This window comes from Desmodus rotundus, chromosome 12, assembly GCF_022682495.2.
Source record: "Desmodus rotundus isolate HL8 chromosome 12, HLdesRot8A.1, whole genome shotgun sequence".
NCBI lineage: Eukaryota > Metazoa > Chordata > Mammalia > Chiroptera > Phyllostomidae > Desmodus > Desmodus rotundus.
Genome location: NC_071398.1, coordinates 85,249,398 through 85,266,855, shown reverse-complemented (window position 1 = coordinate 85,266,855; position 17,458 = coordinate 85,249,398). Strand labels below are relative to the sequence as shown.

General features: G+C 38.6%; 1 protein-coding gene across 2 annotated transcripts in view; it reads right to left on the bottom strand.

Moving 5' to 3' along the window:
- PPP2R5A (protein phosphatase 2 regulatory subunit B'alpha) overlaps positions 1-17,340 on the bottom strand; it is a 70,961-nt gene extending 53,621 nt beyond the window's left edge. The window contains exon 1 of one of the 2 annotated variants that reach the window (XM_024552373.4): positions 16,410-17,340. In XM_024552373.4, the coding sequence (XP_024408141.1) occupies positions 16,410-16,599 (190 nt within the window). In that variant the 5' untranslated portion in view covers positions 16,600-17,340. Of the gene's footprint in view, positions 1-14,122; positions 14,344-16,409 lie in introns of those variants that run through there. The other variant, XM_045188462.3, reaches the window with a different exon arrangement.
- Positions 17,341-17,458: the final 118 nt, after the last annotated feature.

The following is a 17,458-nucleotide window of genomic DNA, read 5'->3' as shown; positions in this document are numbered from 1 at the left end:
TGTCTTTGTCCATGGGTCCTTTATACATGTTCCTTGACTTGACCCTTCCCCTTCTTTCCCCCATCATCCGTCGCCCCTTCCTCTGGAAAACATAAACTTTAGATACAAAGATACAAATAGAATGAAAGTAAAAGAATGTGAAGTGATGTATCATGCCAACACTTAACAACCACAATAAAGCTGAAGTGGCTAAATCAACACCAGATAAACAGATTTTAAAACAAAAAAAAATGTAGAGATAAAGAGGGTCATTTTATGATGAAATGTTCAATTCATCAGGAACATGTTACAATTATAAAGATTTGTGCACTTACTAACACAGCCCAAAATACATGAAGCAAAGTCTAACAGAAATAGACAATTCAACAATAATAGTCAGATACTTCAGTATCTCACTCTTAATAATGGGTAGAACAGCTAGGTAACAGAAAACATTATAATCCAACTAGACCTAATAGACCTCTATAGAACACTATAGAATTTATATTTACTATAGAATAGTCCACCCTAAAACAACAGATATACCCCTGTATATTCTCAGGTGCACATGGAAAATTCTCCGGGACAGATCATGGGCCTGTCATAAAAGAAACCTCAAAAAAATTAAAAACATAGAAATATACAAATATGTTCTTTGACCACAAGGGAATGAACTTATAAATCAGTAACAAAAAACGTGGAAACTCACAAATATGTGGAAATTAAACACACTCCTAAATAACTAATCAATCAAAGAAATCAAAAAGAAAATCAGACTACTTCTGTTCAAGATGGAGGTGTAGGTAGACAGCGTTTGCCTCCTCGCACAACCATACAAACAATTACAACCAGACCTCAAAAACAACACCCAGAAACATCAGAAAATCAAGCTGTATGGAAGTCCAAAAACCAAGGATTTAAACAAGTCACATTCATTCAGAAAGATAGGAGGGGCAGAGAGGATGCTGTGTGGCCTGGAGAGGGGTGGTGGTAGTGGAAGGGATGGTCACACATTTACATGTGGTGGATAAAAATTCAGGATGGATACTGTGGGAGTGAGGGATTCCAGCCCCAGGCCAGACAGCAGAGTCCAGGGTTCCAGCCCTGGGAAGATAAACCCCTATTACCTCTGGCTATAAAAACCAGTGGGGGCTGGAGCAGCAGCAGCAATTTGTCTCACTGCTTAAAGGGCCTGTATGGGCTTAAATGAATACAAACCCCACAGCAGCAGCTGCAAGGGAGGTGGGTGAGGTGACTAGAAGCGGGGCAAGTGCCCCACAGGCCCCTAGAAGCCAGGCAGTGGCACAGACCCATCTCTGAGCACGGTGCCCAACACACACACACACACACACACACACACACAGAGCCACCAAGAGGTGAAGCAGGTTGCTCCTTCCCATGCAATTTACAGGTGCCTTTTCTACATAGGCCATGCTACTCAGACAGGAAGTAAAAGTAGCTCTATCTAATACACAGAAACAAACACAGGGAGGCTGACAAATTGAGCAGGCAAAGAAACATGGCCCAAATGAAAGAACAGAAGAACAACCCAAAAAAGAGCCAAACAAAATGGAGATAGCCAGCCTATCAGATGCAGAGTTCACAACTGATGATCAGGATGCTCAGAGAACTCATTAGGTACAGCAACAAAATAAAAAAGACCCAGGAAGATATAAAGGTTACACTAAGTGAAATAAAGAAAAATCTACTGGGAACTAGCAATGGAGGGGACGAAGCTGGGATTCAAATCAACAATTTGGAACAAATAGAAGAGATAAACATTCAAACAGAACAGAAAGAAGAAATAAGAATTAAAAAAAAAAAAAACAATGAGAGTCTTAGAAACCTATGGGATGACTTTAAATGTACCAATGTCCAAATCATAGGTGTGCCAGAAGGAGAAAAGGAAGGGCAAGATATTGAAAACTTATTTGAAAAAATAATGAAGGAGGACTTCCCCAATCTGGCAAAGGAAATAGACTTCCAGGAAGTCCAGGAAGCCCAGAGAGTCCCAAAGAAGTTGGACCCAAGGAAGCACACACCAAGGCACATCATAATTACATTACCCAAGATTAAAGAGGAGAGAACCCTAAAAGCAGCAAGAGAAAAGGACAGTTACCCACAAAGGAGTACCCATAAGACTATCAGCTGATTTCTCAAACATTACAAGAAGGGGCTGGAAAGAAGTATTCAAAGTCATAAAAGGCAAAGACCTACATCCAAGATGACTCTATCCAGCAAAGCTATCATTTAGAATGGAAGGACAGATAAAGTGCTTCCCAGATAAGGTCAAGTTAAAGGAGTTCATCATCACTATACCTTTATTATATGAAATGTCAAAGGGAATTATCTAAGAAAAAGAAGATGATCAAAAATATGAACAGTAAAATGACAGCAAACTCACAACTATCAACAACTGAACCTAAAAAAGAACAAAAACAAAAATGAACTAAGCAAACAACTAGAAAAGGAACAGAATCACAGAAATGGAAATCACATGGAGGGTTATCAGTGGGGAGTGGGGAATGGGGGGAAAGGTACAGGGAATAAGAAGCATAAAAGGTAGGTACAAAATAGTCAGGGGGAGGTAAAGAATAGCATAGGAAATGGAGAAGCCAAAGAACTTACTTATATGATCCATGGACATGAACTAAGTGGGAGGAATGCTGGTGGGAGGAGGGGTGCAAGGCGGAGGGGAATAAAGGGGAGGAAAAAATGGGACATAACTGTGGTAATAGCTTAATCAATAAAATGTATTTTTTAAAATAAAATAGTTTCATATGAAATACCCAAAACATTACTGAAAAACAGTAAAAGTTTAAAGATCAAATGCCAGTAACCAATAATATAAACTTCAAATGTGCATGTAACACATGCCTAGAATACCCTTATTTTGTCCTATGCTTCCTATACTAATGTATAATACTAAATTTGATAGAAATTTTCATGGAACATGTAAGTGAAAACCCCCAAACCACCACATAAAATGAGACAGAAGTAATAATATTTTATCAATACAGCTATGTAGGGTTAGTTTGAAGAGTTAACTGAATTAAAAAAAATAAATTCAGTAAAGATAGAGTTTTTCCTTGTAACACAGTTTTTCTGGTACCGTCTCAAATGCATCTTACCAGAAAATCTAGTCTATATTCATTTTTATCTCAAGACTTCAAATCCCAAGCAGAACACTGAAATTTTAACATAGTCATTGTCACAAAGCCTTTCTCTTCTTGTCCATTTTCATAAAAGTCAATGTAATAAACTAAACTTAGGGATAACCAAATTATTTTCAAGCTGTTCACTGTTAATCCTCTTTTTACATCTAAGAATAGTCTGAAGTACCTGATATCATAATCTGTAACAGAAATAACAGTTTTATAGGCATAATTTCCCTGAAAGAAAAAAGATACCATATTGCCAATTACTGCTGCTCACATATTCAAAATCTTAAGTAGGATCTCATATAGGATTCATGCTACAAATTATAGAACAAGCACTGTATCATAGCAACCCAGCAATACCACTACAGTGACACGCTAAAGATGCAATCCAAGATTCTAATTTAAGAAACTGGCACAGAATATAGGACATGTAGCTTTTTTTGGCAATACCCCTAGAACATTAATAACTAAGAGTCTAAAATCAGCTTTTATTTGAAACTTTAAAGGATCAAGCTATTATAAAGTAACAATGAAAACTTATTAACGAATGATTCACACCATCGTAACTAAATATGACTTATTTAAGGATCTATGTTTTCATTACAATTGAATATTGTAGGGAAAACTGCAGACATCACATTTTAGGAAATTTGAGTACACACACCTTCCATGTTTAATATATAAATGTATATTGTTTTAAGACAACCCCCAGAAGTCTATCTAAAACTATCAAGAGCGTAAATACTTCCATGCTTTATTCAATTATGATTCACATGTGAATACATCCATAACTATTGCATTATAAAAGGATTGAAGTACATTGTTCAATTTTTATTTCAAAAAATTAACTGTTATCTTTTGTATTTAAAAACATTTTTGGTAAGGTAGAAATGAATAACAAGAAATGAAGATTAGCTAATGGGACATGTTACATTAGGAAGCAGAATATTGAAAAACAAAGTCTGCTACTATGGGTTGGCCAAAAAGGTTCATCTGTTTTTTTCTGTAAGATGGCTCTAGAAGCGCTGAGTTGTCTTTAACTTCATTCAAAACAATTTTGTTAGATTGTATTGTGACAGCCATATCTGTGTGCATTTAAAAAAACAAAATTGGTGAATTTTGTGTAGCCATTTTAATAGTGAAGATGGAAGAAAATAGGCAACATTTTCAGCATAGGGAGCTTTATTATTTCAAGAAAGGTAAAAACACAACTGAAATGCAAAAAAAAAAAATTGGTGCAGCGTATGGAGAAAGTGCTGTGACTGATTGAACGTGTCAAAAGTGGCTTGCGTAGTTTTGTGCTGGAGATTTCTTGCTGGACAATGCTCTATTGTGGGGAAGACCAGTTGAAGTTGAAAGTGATCAAATCGAGACATTAATTGAGAACAATTGACGTTATACCTGATATACTCAAAATATCCAAGTCAATGAAATTATTGGTGAAAATGAAAAATGTGTCTTTTATTTTATGGAAAAAAACCTAATGGACTTTTTGGCCAACCCAGTAAAATAAATGGGACATTTGTGTCATCTGCTTATTAATTCAATTTGAATATAAAACCTGCTCTTCATTAAATAAAACAGGTTTTTAGAAGCATCTTTCTAATTTGGAACTTTTGGTGAAAAAATATTAAACAGATCTTTATAGAAGTAATAGAGGGCTATAGCTATTTTCAGTTTTGATGGCTGTGATGAGGTTCCATCTTAGAGCTACTCCTACAAAACACTTGCTACCATGTTAAGGAAAATGATTACATATTATAACAAGGTTTTTCAAGTCTCTAAAGCAGGGCCAAAGGTCTACAAACACCCCACTTCCCTATGCCACTGGACCGCAGATGGCACTCAAGGTGATAGTGGTAGTGGTGGGAATCCAAGAACCCTGAAATTATACACAAAATATTGTAAATGATAATTTTTGAGATGATGCATTCCTTTAAATGGATTTTCTGAGATCCATGTATAACCTTCCTAAATAAAAATAAATACTAGTACTCCTAGAAATTATTTCCTCTCCTTTTAAGGAATATTTATAATCAAGGTTTAAAATGAATGGATTCGTTATTTCCAGAAATAAAAAACTTTATTCAGAAGACATTCTTAATTCATTTTAATTTTTTCAGAAATATGCTATTTATAATATTCTATTAAAGTAAAAACAATGTTTACAAAACGGCATGCATTATATAATCCCAGTGATGTATAAATACAGGAAGATGCTCAAAATTTTAAGAGAAATTTCCTGTGGCTAGGGATTTTTATTTTCTATCCTAGTAAGATACTTTTTTGATTTGTTTTTAACAGCAATTCAGTAAGTTCCTACAAGAATAATAAAACCATTACAAAAGAAATAGGATAGTTAAGAATCTGACATTTCTCACTGCAGTCTTTAAATGAGTTTATTTTAGAAAACCACGAAAACTGAGACTCACTCATGACTCACGGCAAGTATTGTACCCTAAAATAGTAATTCCTATTCCACAAGAGAAGTTTCTTTTCTAGATCTTAAAAAAAAAAAGCAGGTCTCAAATACGGTATGTGTAAGGTCACCCAGGTAGTCCAAATTAAAAACAGAATATCAAAATATGTGAAATACCAAAGCCAGTAAAGTCCCTGCGTATTTGGTAGGTAGGCAAAAGCTGAGTTATTTTTACCTTTCCTACATGAATGACTGAACTTTCCTATGAAGACAGTATGCCTGAAGATTAAATGCATGTTACCTTAAAAGCACTTCACTGTTACATTTGCTACTTTATGTCCACTTTGGATTCAAATTTAGGCTGGTTCACAACCTAAATTTGTGGTTACCATTCATTGGAAACACATGTGTATATGGAAAACTAAAAACTACTGAAGGAGATGACATGTCTAATTTCAGTTTTTCTAGATGTTTTAGCAAAATACAGTAAAGTGATAGATGAATTAGCCCAATTTGGCTTTTATATCCAAGTCTTAGTCATCTTGTCCCAATTTATTTTTCTTCCTCAAATTGGGAAATAATGATCAGAATGACAATGCTATGCTAACATGACCATAGTTTTTTTTTTTAAAGTTTCCCAAAACTATATGCACAGGTTGGGTAAAGGTGGACTGAAATAAACCCATCATTTCCAACAGAGAAGCAAAAATAAGCAGAGGCTGATCAATTCTTCTATAATAACTCCTCAAAACTTCTAACTATGGACTATAACTTAAACTGAATAGCCACTCCAAATCATAAACCTAGCTCTGACACAAATGTTGAGTCATTAAAAGTTCACTTTATCCTGTTTCTTAGTAGTCATTCAAAAAACAAATGTTCTCCAATAAAATTATTTAAAAAGGGAGAAATAGTGCTAGAAGAGAATCCCAAAGAAGATCAATGAAGTACTTTTATGTCAGGAGAATTTAATAAAGATCTCCTGCTTTAAACTTTCTTTGAAAAACCTACGTTCAATACTCACTCGCCTGCTTCCTCAGGATTGAAAAGAAATCAGTATCTTGGTAAGGTTTTTAATTACAAATATTTCTCCTTTTCACTGTTAGAAAACATGGTGCCAATTTTGCTTTAGTGTAAGCAATACACATCTGCAATTTAATATTATAGAAGAAGAGTCAATAACCCAGAAGACACTGAGCTATAAATGACCTACACAAAAATATAACCTGTTTTTGTTTCTTCATCACCAAAATGCTAAGTTTTGGTCTATATGTAAACATGACTCAGTTTTAGGTTGTGCATTATAGTATGACAAAATGAAAATGGTATTTTTATTTAAATGAGCTCAATAGCTTCTGCTTAATTATTTCATTCAATTAAACATTAAAACCAAGCACTGGCTACTGAAATGCTGTGGAGGAAAATATGGATCTCAGGTCTTGGAGCGCGTACAGTCTAAAGGCAGAAAACAAACAATTAAGTAACTCCAAACTTACTCATGCACTTGTCCCAACATATTTTGTGATCCCCTCACACATATACCATCTGGTATACACAGACATTCCACTAAAGAGGGAATACATAATCCCAACTTGGCCAGAAGACCAAGCGGCCAGCATCCCAAACTATAGACATTTTCTAATAAACATATTTGAAAATCTAATAATTAAACTTTAGAAGTCACAGAAATTACCAAATGAGCACTCTGTGATTTACACATCCAAAAGTCCATTTGATATTTATACCTGGGTTTCCAAAAGACATCTCAAATTTAAAATTTCCAAAATTCAACTCCAGATTTTCCCTCTACACTGGTTTCTTCTCTAATTTTTGACTTCTCAGTGACTGGCAGCAGAGCTATCTACCCAGTGGTCCAAGCTGAAACACTTGGGAATCATCCTTGGTTCTTACCTTTCCTTCTCCATCTCCCCCCAAACAATTCATTCACAAGCCCTATCTCTGATATACCTCAAAAACATCTCTTTCTCTCCATCTCTACTGCTACTATCCTTGCCAAGCCATGTCGTGTCTCACCTAGCCTACTGAAATAACCAGTCCTCCTTGTAAAAATCTTGTTTTGTTACAATCCATTCTCCACACTGCAGCTAGAGTGAATTTTTTTTAACTGTCAAGTTTCCTGAAAGAGATGTCCATATTTACTGGCTAGCTTTCACAATTTCCATTCACTCCTCACTTTACAGGCATTTCAAGCCTATCAAGTCCCTAAAACGCCTCTCAAGTCACCAATGTTGCCTAAAGACTACCAAACCCATGGAAACTTTTCAGTTCTTATTTGACTGTCGACAGCTTTTTTCACTGTTACTAGCCCCAGCCCCCATTTTTTAAAAGACTCTTTCCCTTGACGGCCTTGTCTCTACTCTCTCCCGTCCTCCTTTGCCTCCACTCAAGCTGCCTCTCTTGCATGGTGGTTACTCCTTTTCCTCGATCGTCATCTGAATGACAGTATTCCTTGGCCTCCTCTCCTTCTACACATTTTGAGTGGGCAGTTGCTTCTACTTGCATTGCTTCAAATGCTACCTTTAACCTAAAGAAATTAGATGATCTCTAGCACAGGTCTTTCTACTTAGCTCCAGACCCAAGTATCTAACTTCCTACCAGACAGCTTCACTTCAGTTTCCCACAGGCACTTCAACCTGTCCGACACAGAACCATTATTTTCTCCCAAGTCTGATCTTCCTTTTTCCTTTTCAGTAAAATTGCTATCGTACTTCTAGCTGCCTGAGTTGGAAATGTGTCATGATAGATTCTTTCCTCCCACCATGGCCTGCCTGTGATATCCCATCCCCACCTAGGCAAGGCCACCTTCCTCTCTCATGTGGATTACTGTGCCAGTATCCTAACTAATGTTCCTCACTCCCATTTCTCAATACTGTCTTCTTACTAATATCAGGAATAAATGCAGTACATGGTATCAAGACTATGACCTAGCTCCCAACTGTTGCTCCAGTCTCTTCTCTAGCCAGTTTCCTATTACAATAGTCTCCATCACAGCCACATAGACCACTGGCAGTTCCCAAAACAAGCTATGCCCACTTACCTCTGGGGCTGAACATACTGTCCTTTAGGTGGATCTGTTAGACCAAATCTGTCTTTTAGGTTTCAGTTTACCTTTCATTTTCTCCAGGAAGCCTTCCCTGATCTTTCTCCTCATATAGCAAAACTAGGCAAGGTCCCTCACATACTCCCTAGCCTCTTACTGCTTATTCTTACCACATTTACCACACTAACTTAAACTGCCTGCTTGCACGTCTATATTCCCCACCAAACTCAAATCTCCTACAGATATATAATTTCAAAAGAAAATACATTCACCATTTTAATCCCTTTACTAAATTATAATCTCTACAATGCTTCATCTAAATTCTATGCACTATGGACACCAAAGAGAAGAAAATACGTCTGTACTAGATTTTGAAAGCAAAGTATGTGTCTAGTTTCATAGCAGGCAAACAAAATCTTTTTCCTGTGGCCAACCAAAAGAAGAAATGGCAGTGCAAGATTTTTTAAAAAGGAGAAACATAATCTTACAGGAGTTATATCTTATTTTACTTATGACTTCAACAGGTGTTTATCTCTAGAAAAATATGTCTGAAAAATGCTTAAAAAAACGACCCAGTTTTGCTAAATCAAAACTCAGCGTTTACAACACAAACTGTCCCATCTTTTTCATTTTATCAATTTAGAGGCATGAAGATGAACAATGAGATCAAATAATCATTAACTTCTGATAATAGTTATAATTCTAGAATAAACTTTACCAATGATTATGAAACAAAGGCAAAACCAATCAGAGAAAATGTGTAACTTTGAAGCTGTGTTTAAAATTTTGTATTCCTGAACTATAAGTTCTAAGTCCAGTCATTAAAAAGTTCTGGTTTCAACCCCAGCCAGGTCGCTCAGTTGGCTGGAGGGTCATCCCGTACACCAAAAGGTTGTGGGTTCAATTCCCATCAGGGGACATACTCATACCTAGGTTGAGAGTTTGATCCCCGTTTGGGGTGCGTACGGGAGGCAAACGATTTATGTTTCTCTCTCTCTCTCTCCATCTCTCCCTCCCTCCCTCCCTTCATCCCTCTCTTTCTCCCTAAAATCAATAAACATATCCTCAGGTAAGGATGAAAAAAACCAGTTCTTGTTTCACACATTTAATATCTTTTTAGCTATTGTCTGTACAGTTTGTTTATTAAACAAAGTCTGAGAGAGTACCTACGAACTTTAAAACCCCATACTTTCCTCCCTATCTTAAAGAAAGCTTCACTGATGAAATGACAAGATGGCTATTAATTTAGAATAAAAGTGAAATTGATTCCCAACGGAGGTTAAACTTGAATGACTTCTGTGGTTCCACGCAACACTTGAAGGCTCAACCACAAATAACATCACAGTAAGGTTATAGTAGGTGCAACTAACATCACCATTCCAGTAGGAGGAGTGTGTTCCCAAGAAATCCCTTGCCTTCAGGACTGAAGTTAGAAATAGGTTCTCTAAATTTTATCACGTGAGCCTATCATCTTCAGCAAACTATGCCTACCCCCCAAAATCATAATTGGTTTCTTTTGGAAGTCTGATCAAATTGCAGGATTTCTAAAATTCATTACTTACTCCGAAAGCCTATATAAACAAACTCCTTTAGGGAAGAGTTCAAAAAGATACCCATAAAAAATAGGTTTGAAGCTGCTTATTAGTCAATATCTTGCTCAGACAAGTTGAGTTTATTCTGCATAAGCCTAGCCTGTCATACTAAACTCTTTCAGCAAATCATTTAGGTTTCTTGTTACATAATAACACATTAAAATTACATATTTAAAATCTGCTCCTTTCATCTCCTTCAAGGACATCCTTACAAACCAAGATTGTACCTCAAATTTGGAAATTACTTTCCACACAAATTTTACACAATACCTTTCCTAGCAAGAATTCTATCAATAATGTTACATGTCACTTGTGCCAGTCATTTGCAAAGCACAAAATACAAAAGCAAACAATTCTTTGTTTTAAACCTACATTTACTATTTACTATCATAGTATTAAAAACCCAAAATTTATTTACTTTAAAATCTTGAAGCAGATTTAGGCACAAATATATTAAAACAACAAACAACACAGAAGAGAACCAATCTGCTGGAGATAGCATCAAACATCACTGACAGAAGCACAATCAGTAAGTGTGGGGATGGGGGAACAGAAGACAACCAACAGGTAATTCCTTTATTAAAACAGTGATTCTGTCCACACAACCATAGTTATGCACAGAATACAGTGCTTTAACATAATGGGCTGCAAAAAGAGATAAATTCTTTCACAAAAATTGTATCATTTTATTCTGGAGAGAAAACACACCACTACACTAACAAGTGAACAGGGACTCTAAACAACATCAACAAATACAGGTATTATTCAAACTGGTTAACAGAAAAGCCAAAAACATAGATGGAATGTAAGTGGCCCCAGGTCCTTGCTGCCCTACTTGGATAAAAAGCTGTGGTCAAGATTAAGATGATAGTAGTGAAAACACTCTGAAGAAAAACATTTCTTAATGCTAAATAAATACAAGGCATGCCCCAAAACACAGTTAAATTAAAGAATAGTTCATTTAATACCTGATATTCAACATACAGTAGTAATATTACTCCTAAATCTTCAAGAAGCAGAACAATGATTTGAGCATACAACAAATAGCAGTTTTACACTCCGAAGTGGCTGGAATCATCACGTTACCCTGTATGAGGAGATTAAAATGAAGCAAACCTCTGTCACACATTCTCACTTTCATTAGATACTTGACAGCTCAGCCACAGCTCCAAAAATCACAAAGAAAAACTGACTACCTAGTATCAAATGATAACAGTTGAGTTTCAATTATGATAACTACAGCAAAATCCAACAGAATCATTTCATCATACCTAAAACTCCAGAATCTTGGACAGCACTATCCCCTTTAGGAAAGCAGCTGATCAGCCACAGGGGGCAGCAAAGTTAAGAGAGTGGAAAGTAAATAGCAGGAGGCAAGTCAGAGCAGGAAATGTTAATAAGCTGGGTAATGAACCATGAATATTGGAGAGAAAAGGACAAAGTCTTAATTAATGAATTAAATCAATAGACAGATAATGCTAAACTAGTGATTCTCAACCATGGCTGTATAGTAATATCACCCCAGGAGCTTTTAAAAAAACAAATGCCTGGATCCTACCTTAGACCAATTAATTTAGAATCTCTCTAGGTGCAGAACTACTTTTTAAAGCTCTCCAAGTGAATAGCTAGGGTTGAGAACCAGAGTGCTAAACACATAAAAAATAAAAGTAAGCTAGTCTCTATTCTCAACATTTTACAAATTAAAAAAATTAAATTAAAAAATAAATCACAAAAATCTATTTCCCAAATGCATTATTTTTGTTGAGAAAGCTTTGTCATCCAAGGAGGAACAATAACTCATTAAGGACTAATTCATCTTTATAATTTTATCAAGGGAAAATGTTATTTTTACCAGTAAAAAATGATTAAACTGAAGTTCAAAGAGATTAAACAATTAGCCGGAAGCAACTGTGAATCATCAATGATGCAGGAAGACAAATTGAGTCCACTATTTATTTATGGGTGGTGCTTTATCTCAATGATCACACTATTTTAGTAAATACATTTTACTGAATTATCACTTTATTTAATTAAATATTTCTGAAAATAATCTAAAATTTAACTAAGAGGATGCAATAAAAATGGGGGAAAAGAAATTTGACCCTAAATAGCAATTCCAAAGACACTAAATTAGACAAATAAAGTCTCTCCTTCATGTGAAAACTAGCAATGGATATTATATCAATTTCTTTAAGAAATATATCCCCCCAAAGTTCTGAGAAATTAAAAAATAAGCCCTGCAGAAGAAATAGGATATTACTTCCAGAAAACAGTCCTAAAATGTTACATTCTTTTGTGAACAAACCTTTTTCTTGACATATTCTGATGAATGTCAGCTCCGGTTTAGAGCCACCTAGATTACAAAAAGGGATTTTGGACTTTGATGGAACAATATTAACTTCGAAAAGATCTATACACCTGAAATATTTACTTACTAGTGTTTTCCCGTGACAAAAAAAGTTAACGATAGTTATGAAACTTCAGATCATGTCAGTGTTCTTATTCCAGCTATCCTAAAAGACCACATAACTCAAGGCAAAAAGAAATACTTGTACCCTAAAGGTAAGCAAGGCACTTCAAATCAACACCACTGTTAATTGGCCTCCATAATTCCAGTAGGACCTAGTTTCTAAGAATTTGCCAACAAAGAATCTGAGTGATACTTGGAAATTCTTCACCTCATATGAAGGAGACTTCAATCTCAAACCCAGCTTCATTCAGTTCTTTGTTATTTTCTGGCTGCCTCCTATGAGAAATGCAAATCTAAATGCTTTACTGGTTAATTCAATTTCTTTGCTTGGTAATACTTTCTAACTACAGCTTCCAATATATTAAAGAGTTTGACTCTATCCTATTTCCACTTCCACACTTATGCTGATAAATGTTATAGCTTTACTTCACAGAAATCATACCTGAAAACTAATTATAAATGAAATCATACTGTAAGTACACTAGGAAAGTTGACTATTTATGTGAACCCTTCATTTTAAAAAATACTTTTAATCTGGATTTTCAAATATTAAAGAGAATGGAAGCTAACATTCTTTGCCTATTTTTAGGCACTTTAATTACATTATTTCACTTAAGCCCCATGATCCTGGGGAGATAGAAGGTATTATCCCCATTTTACAGATAAGGAAAACAACTCAGAAAGATTAAAAATTTGCCTCTGACTCAGGACTGACCCCAGTGACCCAACTCTTTCTACCACACTGCTTCCGATGTTCATAAAATAGGTGAACAGCAAAAATACTGAGATCATTTGACCTGGGTATGTGTGCTAGTTGCAACACCATCTAGATAAATAATCACAGGCATGAAACTAAACTGTTTAAACCTCAATTTTCTCATGGATAAAATGGGAGTCACTGTGTTCTTGTGTGGCGTTACTGGGATGACCCAATGAAATACAGTGTTTGTGAAAGCACACTGAGCTGAGGATTGTCACAAAACAATAGGTGTGAAACCTCAGTACGTGTGACAAAGCAAGGAATACCAGGGATGAGGAGTTAATACATCTTTGGATTATTTCACTTGTAAAATAATTTGTAAACGCTACATATTCTATAAATGTAAGGTATCTACTACTTTACCAAACCAACCTGTCAGACTTAAAATAGGTTAAACAGGCTGAAAAACTACCTACTATGAATAACAGATTTTTTTAAGTTAAAGTTACCTGTTGGTTATCAGAAGTTTAAGGCAGAAAAATTAAGTCCTATACCAACAAATTTAAATATAAAAAAATAATAAAAATTTTTTAAAAGACTGTTTATTAAATACTTTCTTTAGCAAAACAGAATTTACCCTGAACATTTCCCATTAAAAACCTGCAACCCACTTACTAAATGTTTTTGCACAAGTAAACTTCTTGTACATGAAAAAGGTGAGTTATTTTGTTAATTCTTACCCATAGTAGGCTTTAAGGAAAATAGCAGGCACCTTTCCAGTTTAGATCCACGCGGACAAAGTGTAACATAAGCAAGCTGGTAAAAACACTTGAAAGATCTTGGATGCCCACAGATATCTGAATCACTCCGTAGTAAGATTACATTTCAGAGTAGAAAGAAAAATTCTCTCTCCACTGGTTTTTGTTAAGGCCACATTTGGAAAAAACTACTACTGACAGAAAGAGCACACAATGCTGTGGTATCAAGTACGCTGCCAAAGTACCAAGTGAAGCAACTGGGTTTAAAAAACAAAAACAAACGCCCCTCCTCCCCACTTTTCAAGCAGTTTGGCATCTAGAGTAAAAGTAGTTTTTCCTATTAGGGGTCATCCAAGCAAAGGTCTCACTTTCCTCAATCAGATTTGCACAGATTATATTTTCATGCAAAATATATAGAATTAATCTCAAGTTCCACTTTTCTTCTCTACTTGTGACCAAAATACTATAAATAAAACAGTCCATGGCACCTTCAACGTGTAGAACTATATGCCACATAACTCAGATGATTTCTGACTGCACATTTCCGTCAGGCTTTTAAAAACAAAATGTATTAACACTTCATCTCCTGACTTGAATCAACCATGTTTAATATTCAATTATTTGTATTAAATAAAAGTAAATATTATATTAATAAGGACAATATTAATGAACCACAATACCTTACTAAAAAGCAAAATAAACATGAAAGAAAAAAGCTAACACTAAATCTTCACACTGTAAAAATAATTCAACAATTTAATGAAATCAGTAATATAAAAGTAACTATGACATTATAATTAAGTTTTAAGATACAAAATCCATGAACAGTAAAGTCAACATCCTAATAGGTAAGGTGATATTCTTCTATAGCTATGACATCACTCAAGAATTACTGTCTTGGTGATGCCTACCATTGTGGTTTACCACTGACTACAAATGCATGAATTTTAACAATTTTTGTATGCCAAAAAGCAAGTGATAAGTGCAGTAACACAGGCTACACATACCTTAGATAAAACCTTCTTTTAAAAGCCAGTTTGATTCTGGCTGTGGGATGCTCTTGATTGAGAAGCACCCCAAGAAGCAGTGCCATGTAAGGTCTGAATGGGGTTCCACAGCTACGTATGTAGGTCAACTGTGATTTGATCTGGGGTTTTCTTTAGACTCCTAGCCAAACTAAGGCTGGATCCCTGGGCCCAAAGACAAATTAGAACCAGATTGGCTTGAAGAGGATAAATGGATTGAAAACTCTGCTGAACATTTATCTCTCTCAGTATAAACCTTTGGTTTCCTGGCCTGGCAAAACAGACGATCTAGATTCTATTAGCTTTCTTTCGGCGAAAAATTATTTTAAACGTCTAGGAGCATTATCATCTTGTTCCATGATGATTTCGATCTCAAACAAACAAACAAAAAACTGAGGACATTAACATAAAATTAAAAGGTAATACAATGCGCGAAGATGAAACTAGAACACCAGGAGACAATTTATTAAAAATTTTCTACACTTAGTGGGAAAAGTAAATGAGCCAAATTGTCTGCAAGGCATTAAGTAGGGAGAGCAACTCGAATTACTGCACACACCGACGCAGTCCCTGCGATCACTCACTGCTCGGCGAACTAAGTTCCCATCCCAACGCAGAGCAGCTCTACCTACTCCTGTCTCCAAATTCACCGCGTAATCTCTCAGTAGTTTAGGTCTCCGCAGTCTTTGGGCCAAACGAGAACAGGTAACCCTAACGACCCAGTTACTAAGGCTCTATACAGGTCAGATTTTTAGGCTGTTTCTTTCGAAATACACCTAAAGGCCAGGTAACCCTTAACCGCTGTCTGCAGTAGGATTCCCGGGCTGTAGGACTCTTAGGGACAGTCAATGGCAGGGGTGGGGGACAGGGTGGGTTCGGGCGCTTACAATTGGAAGAGTATAGGACGAGCTGAGAGGGTCAGAAAAGAGCAGGTGGGTCTCGAGAAAGTGAAGGTGGGAAGGTTACGCAGCCGGTTAAAGCCAGAAAGGGGAGGGCGAGCCTGGGGAGGAGGAAAGAACACCCCGCTGGCCGCACTCGGGGAGTCCCCGTAACCCGGGCAGGTGAGCGGGCACCAGGTGGGGAGGGTTCTGGGCCTCCCCTCGGCTGGGAAGAGCGTTCAGGGCAATCGGGGAGAATCTGAAAAACCTGTTGGAGTCCAGGGGGAGGGGGGCGCCAAAGCAGCGCGGGGCAGGAGGAGCCCCAGAAAGAAATGGCTCTGCGGGCGCCCCCCGGTCGGGAGTTACCTTTGAGCTGGGGCAAGGGGTGCAGCTCCGCCTGGCTGCCCTGGCTGCGAAACTGCGACGAGCCCTGGGAGCGCTTCTGCTTCAGCGCCTTGCGCACCGATTTCCGGGTGAAGCCGTCCACTTTCTCCGAGGCCGAGATGGCGGCGCTGGCAGCCCCCGCCGGCGGCGGCGGCGGCGACGACGACGACATCTCCGCGGCCCTGCCGCTTGGCAGCTCTGGCTGCTGCTGCTTGCACGGAACGGGCAGCGGCAGGAGGAGGCGGCGCGGGAGGGGGGGAGGCGCGGAGCGGTCGCGCCCCTCCGCCCGGTCCCCCCGGCCACACCGCCTTCCCGCTCCCCGGCGCCGCCGAGCTTCTCCTCGCCCCCCGCCAACGCCTCACGGCCGCATCTCCGCGCCGGAGGTTCCTGGTCCCCGCCGCGCGGCGGGCTCCGGGGGCTGGCGGAGGCGAGGGCGGAGGCGGAGGAGGGCGAAGAAGTTGTTGACTCCGGGCGCGGAGGGCGGGTGGAAGGGAGCCCGAAGTTTAGACAACTGAGGCGAGGGAACAGGGGTGCGGACGCGGTTAGGGCGCCTCTCGTCCCTTCAGTCCGGGGGGCCGGCCGGCCAGCACCTCAGTGGCCGCTGCCGGCGCCGCCCGCCCTCCCTGGAGCCTCCTCCCGAGGCGCTGCCATCGCCGGTCCCTTCGGAGCCACCGCCGCGGTGCCCCCTTTCCCCTGTCAGTACAGTCCCTTCATCTCCCGTGGTGGGGACCTGCCGACCCGGCTCTGAGCGCGCACACTCGCGCTCCTCACAGAGCGGCGCGGTCCGCGCCCCCTCCCCCAAGCGCCCTTCCGCCGCCCACGCAGAACCCCCCGCGAGCCTCCGCTACAACTTGAGAAGGTGGTGGGGAAACGCAGAGGGGACTGTGTGTGTGTGTGTGTGTGCGCGCGCGCGGGCGCGCGCCGGGGCGTGTGGCCCGGGGGGGAGGGGCCTCGCGTGGGGTGGGGAGGAAGGAGATTGACAACTTCCGTGGGGTCCCGTCAACCCCTCGGGATACTCGGGAGGGAGTAGT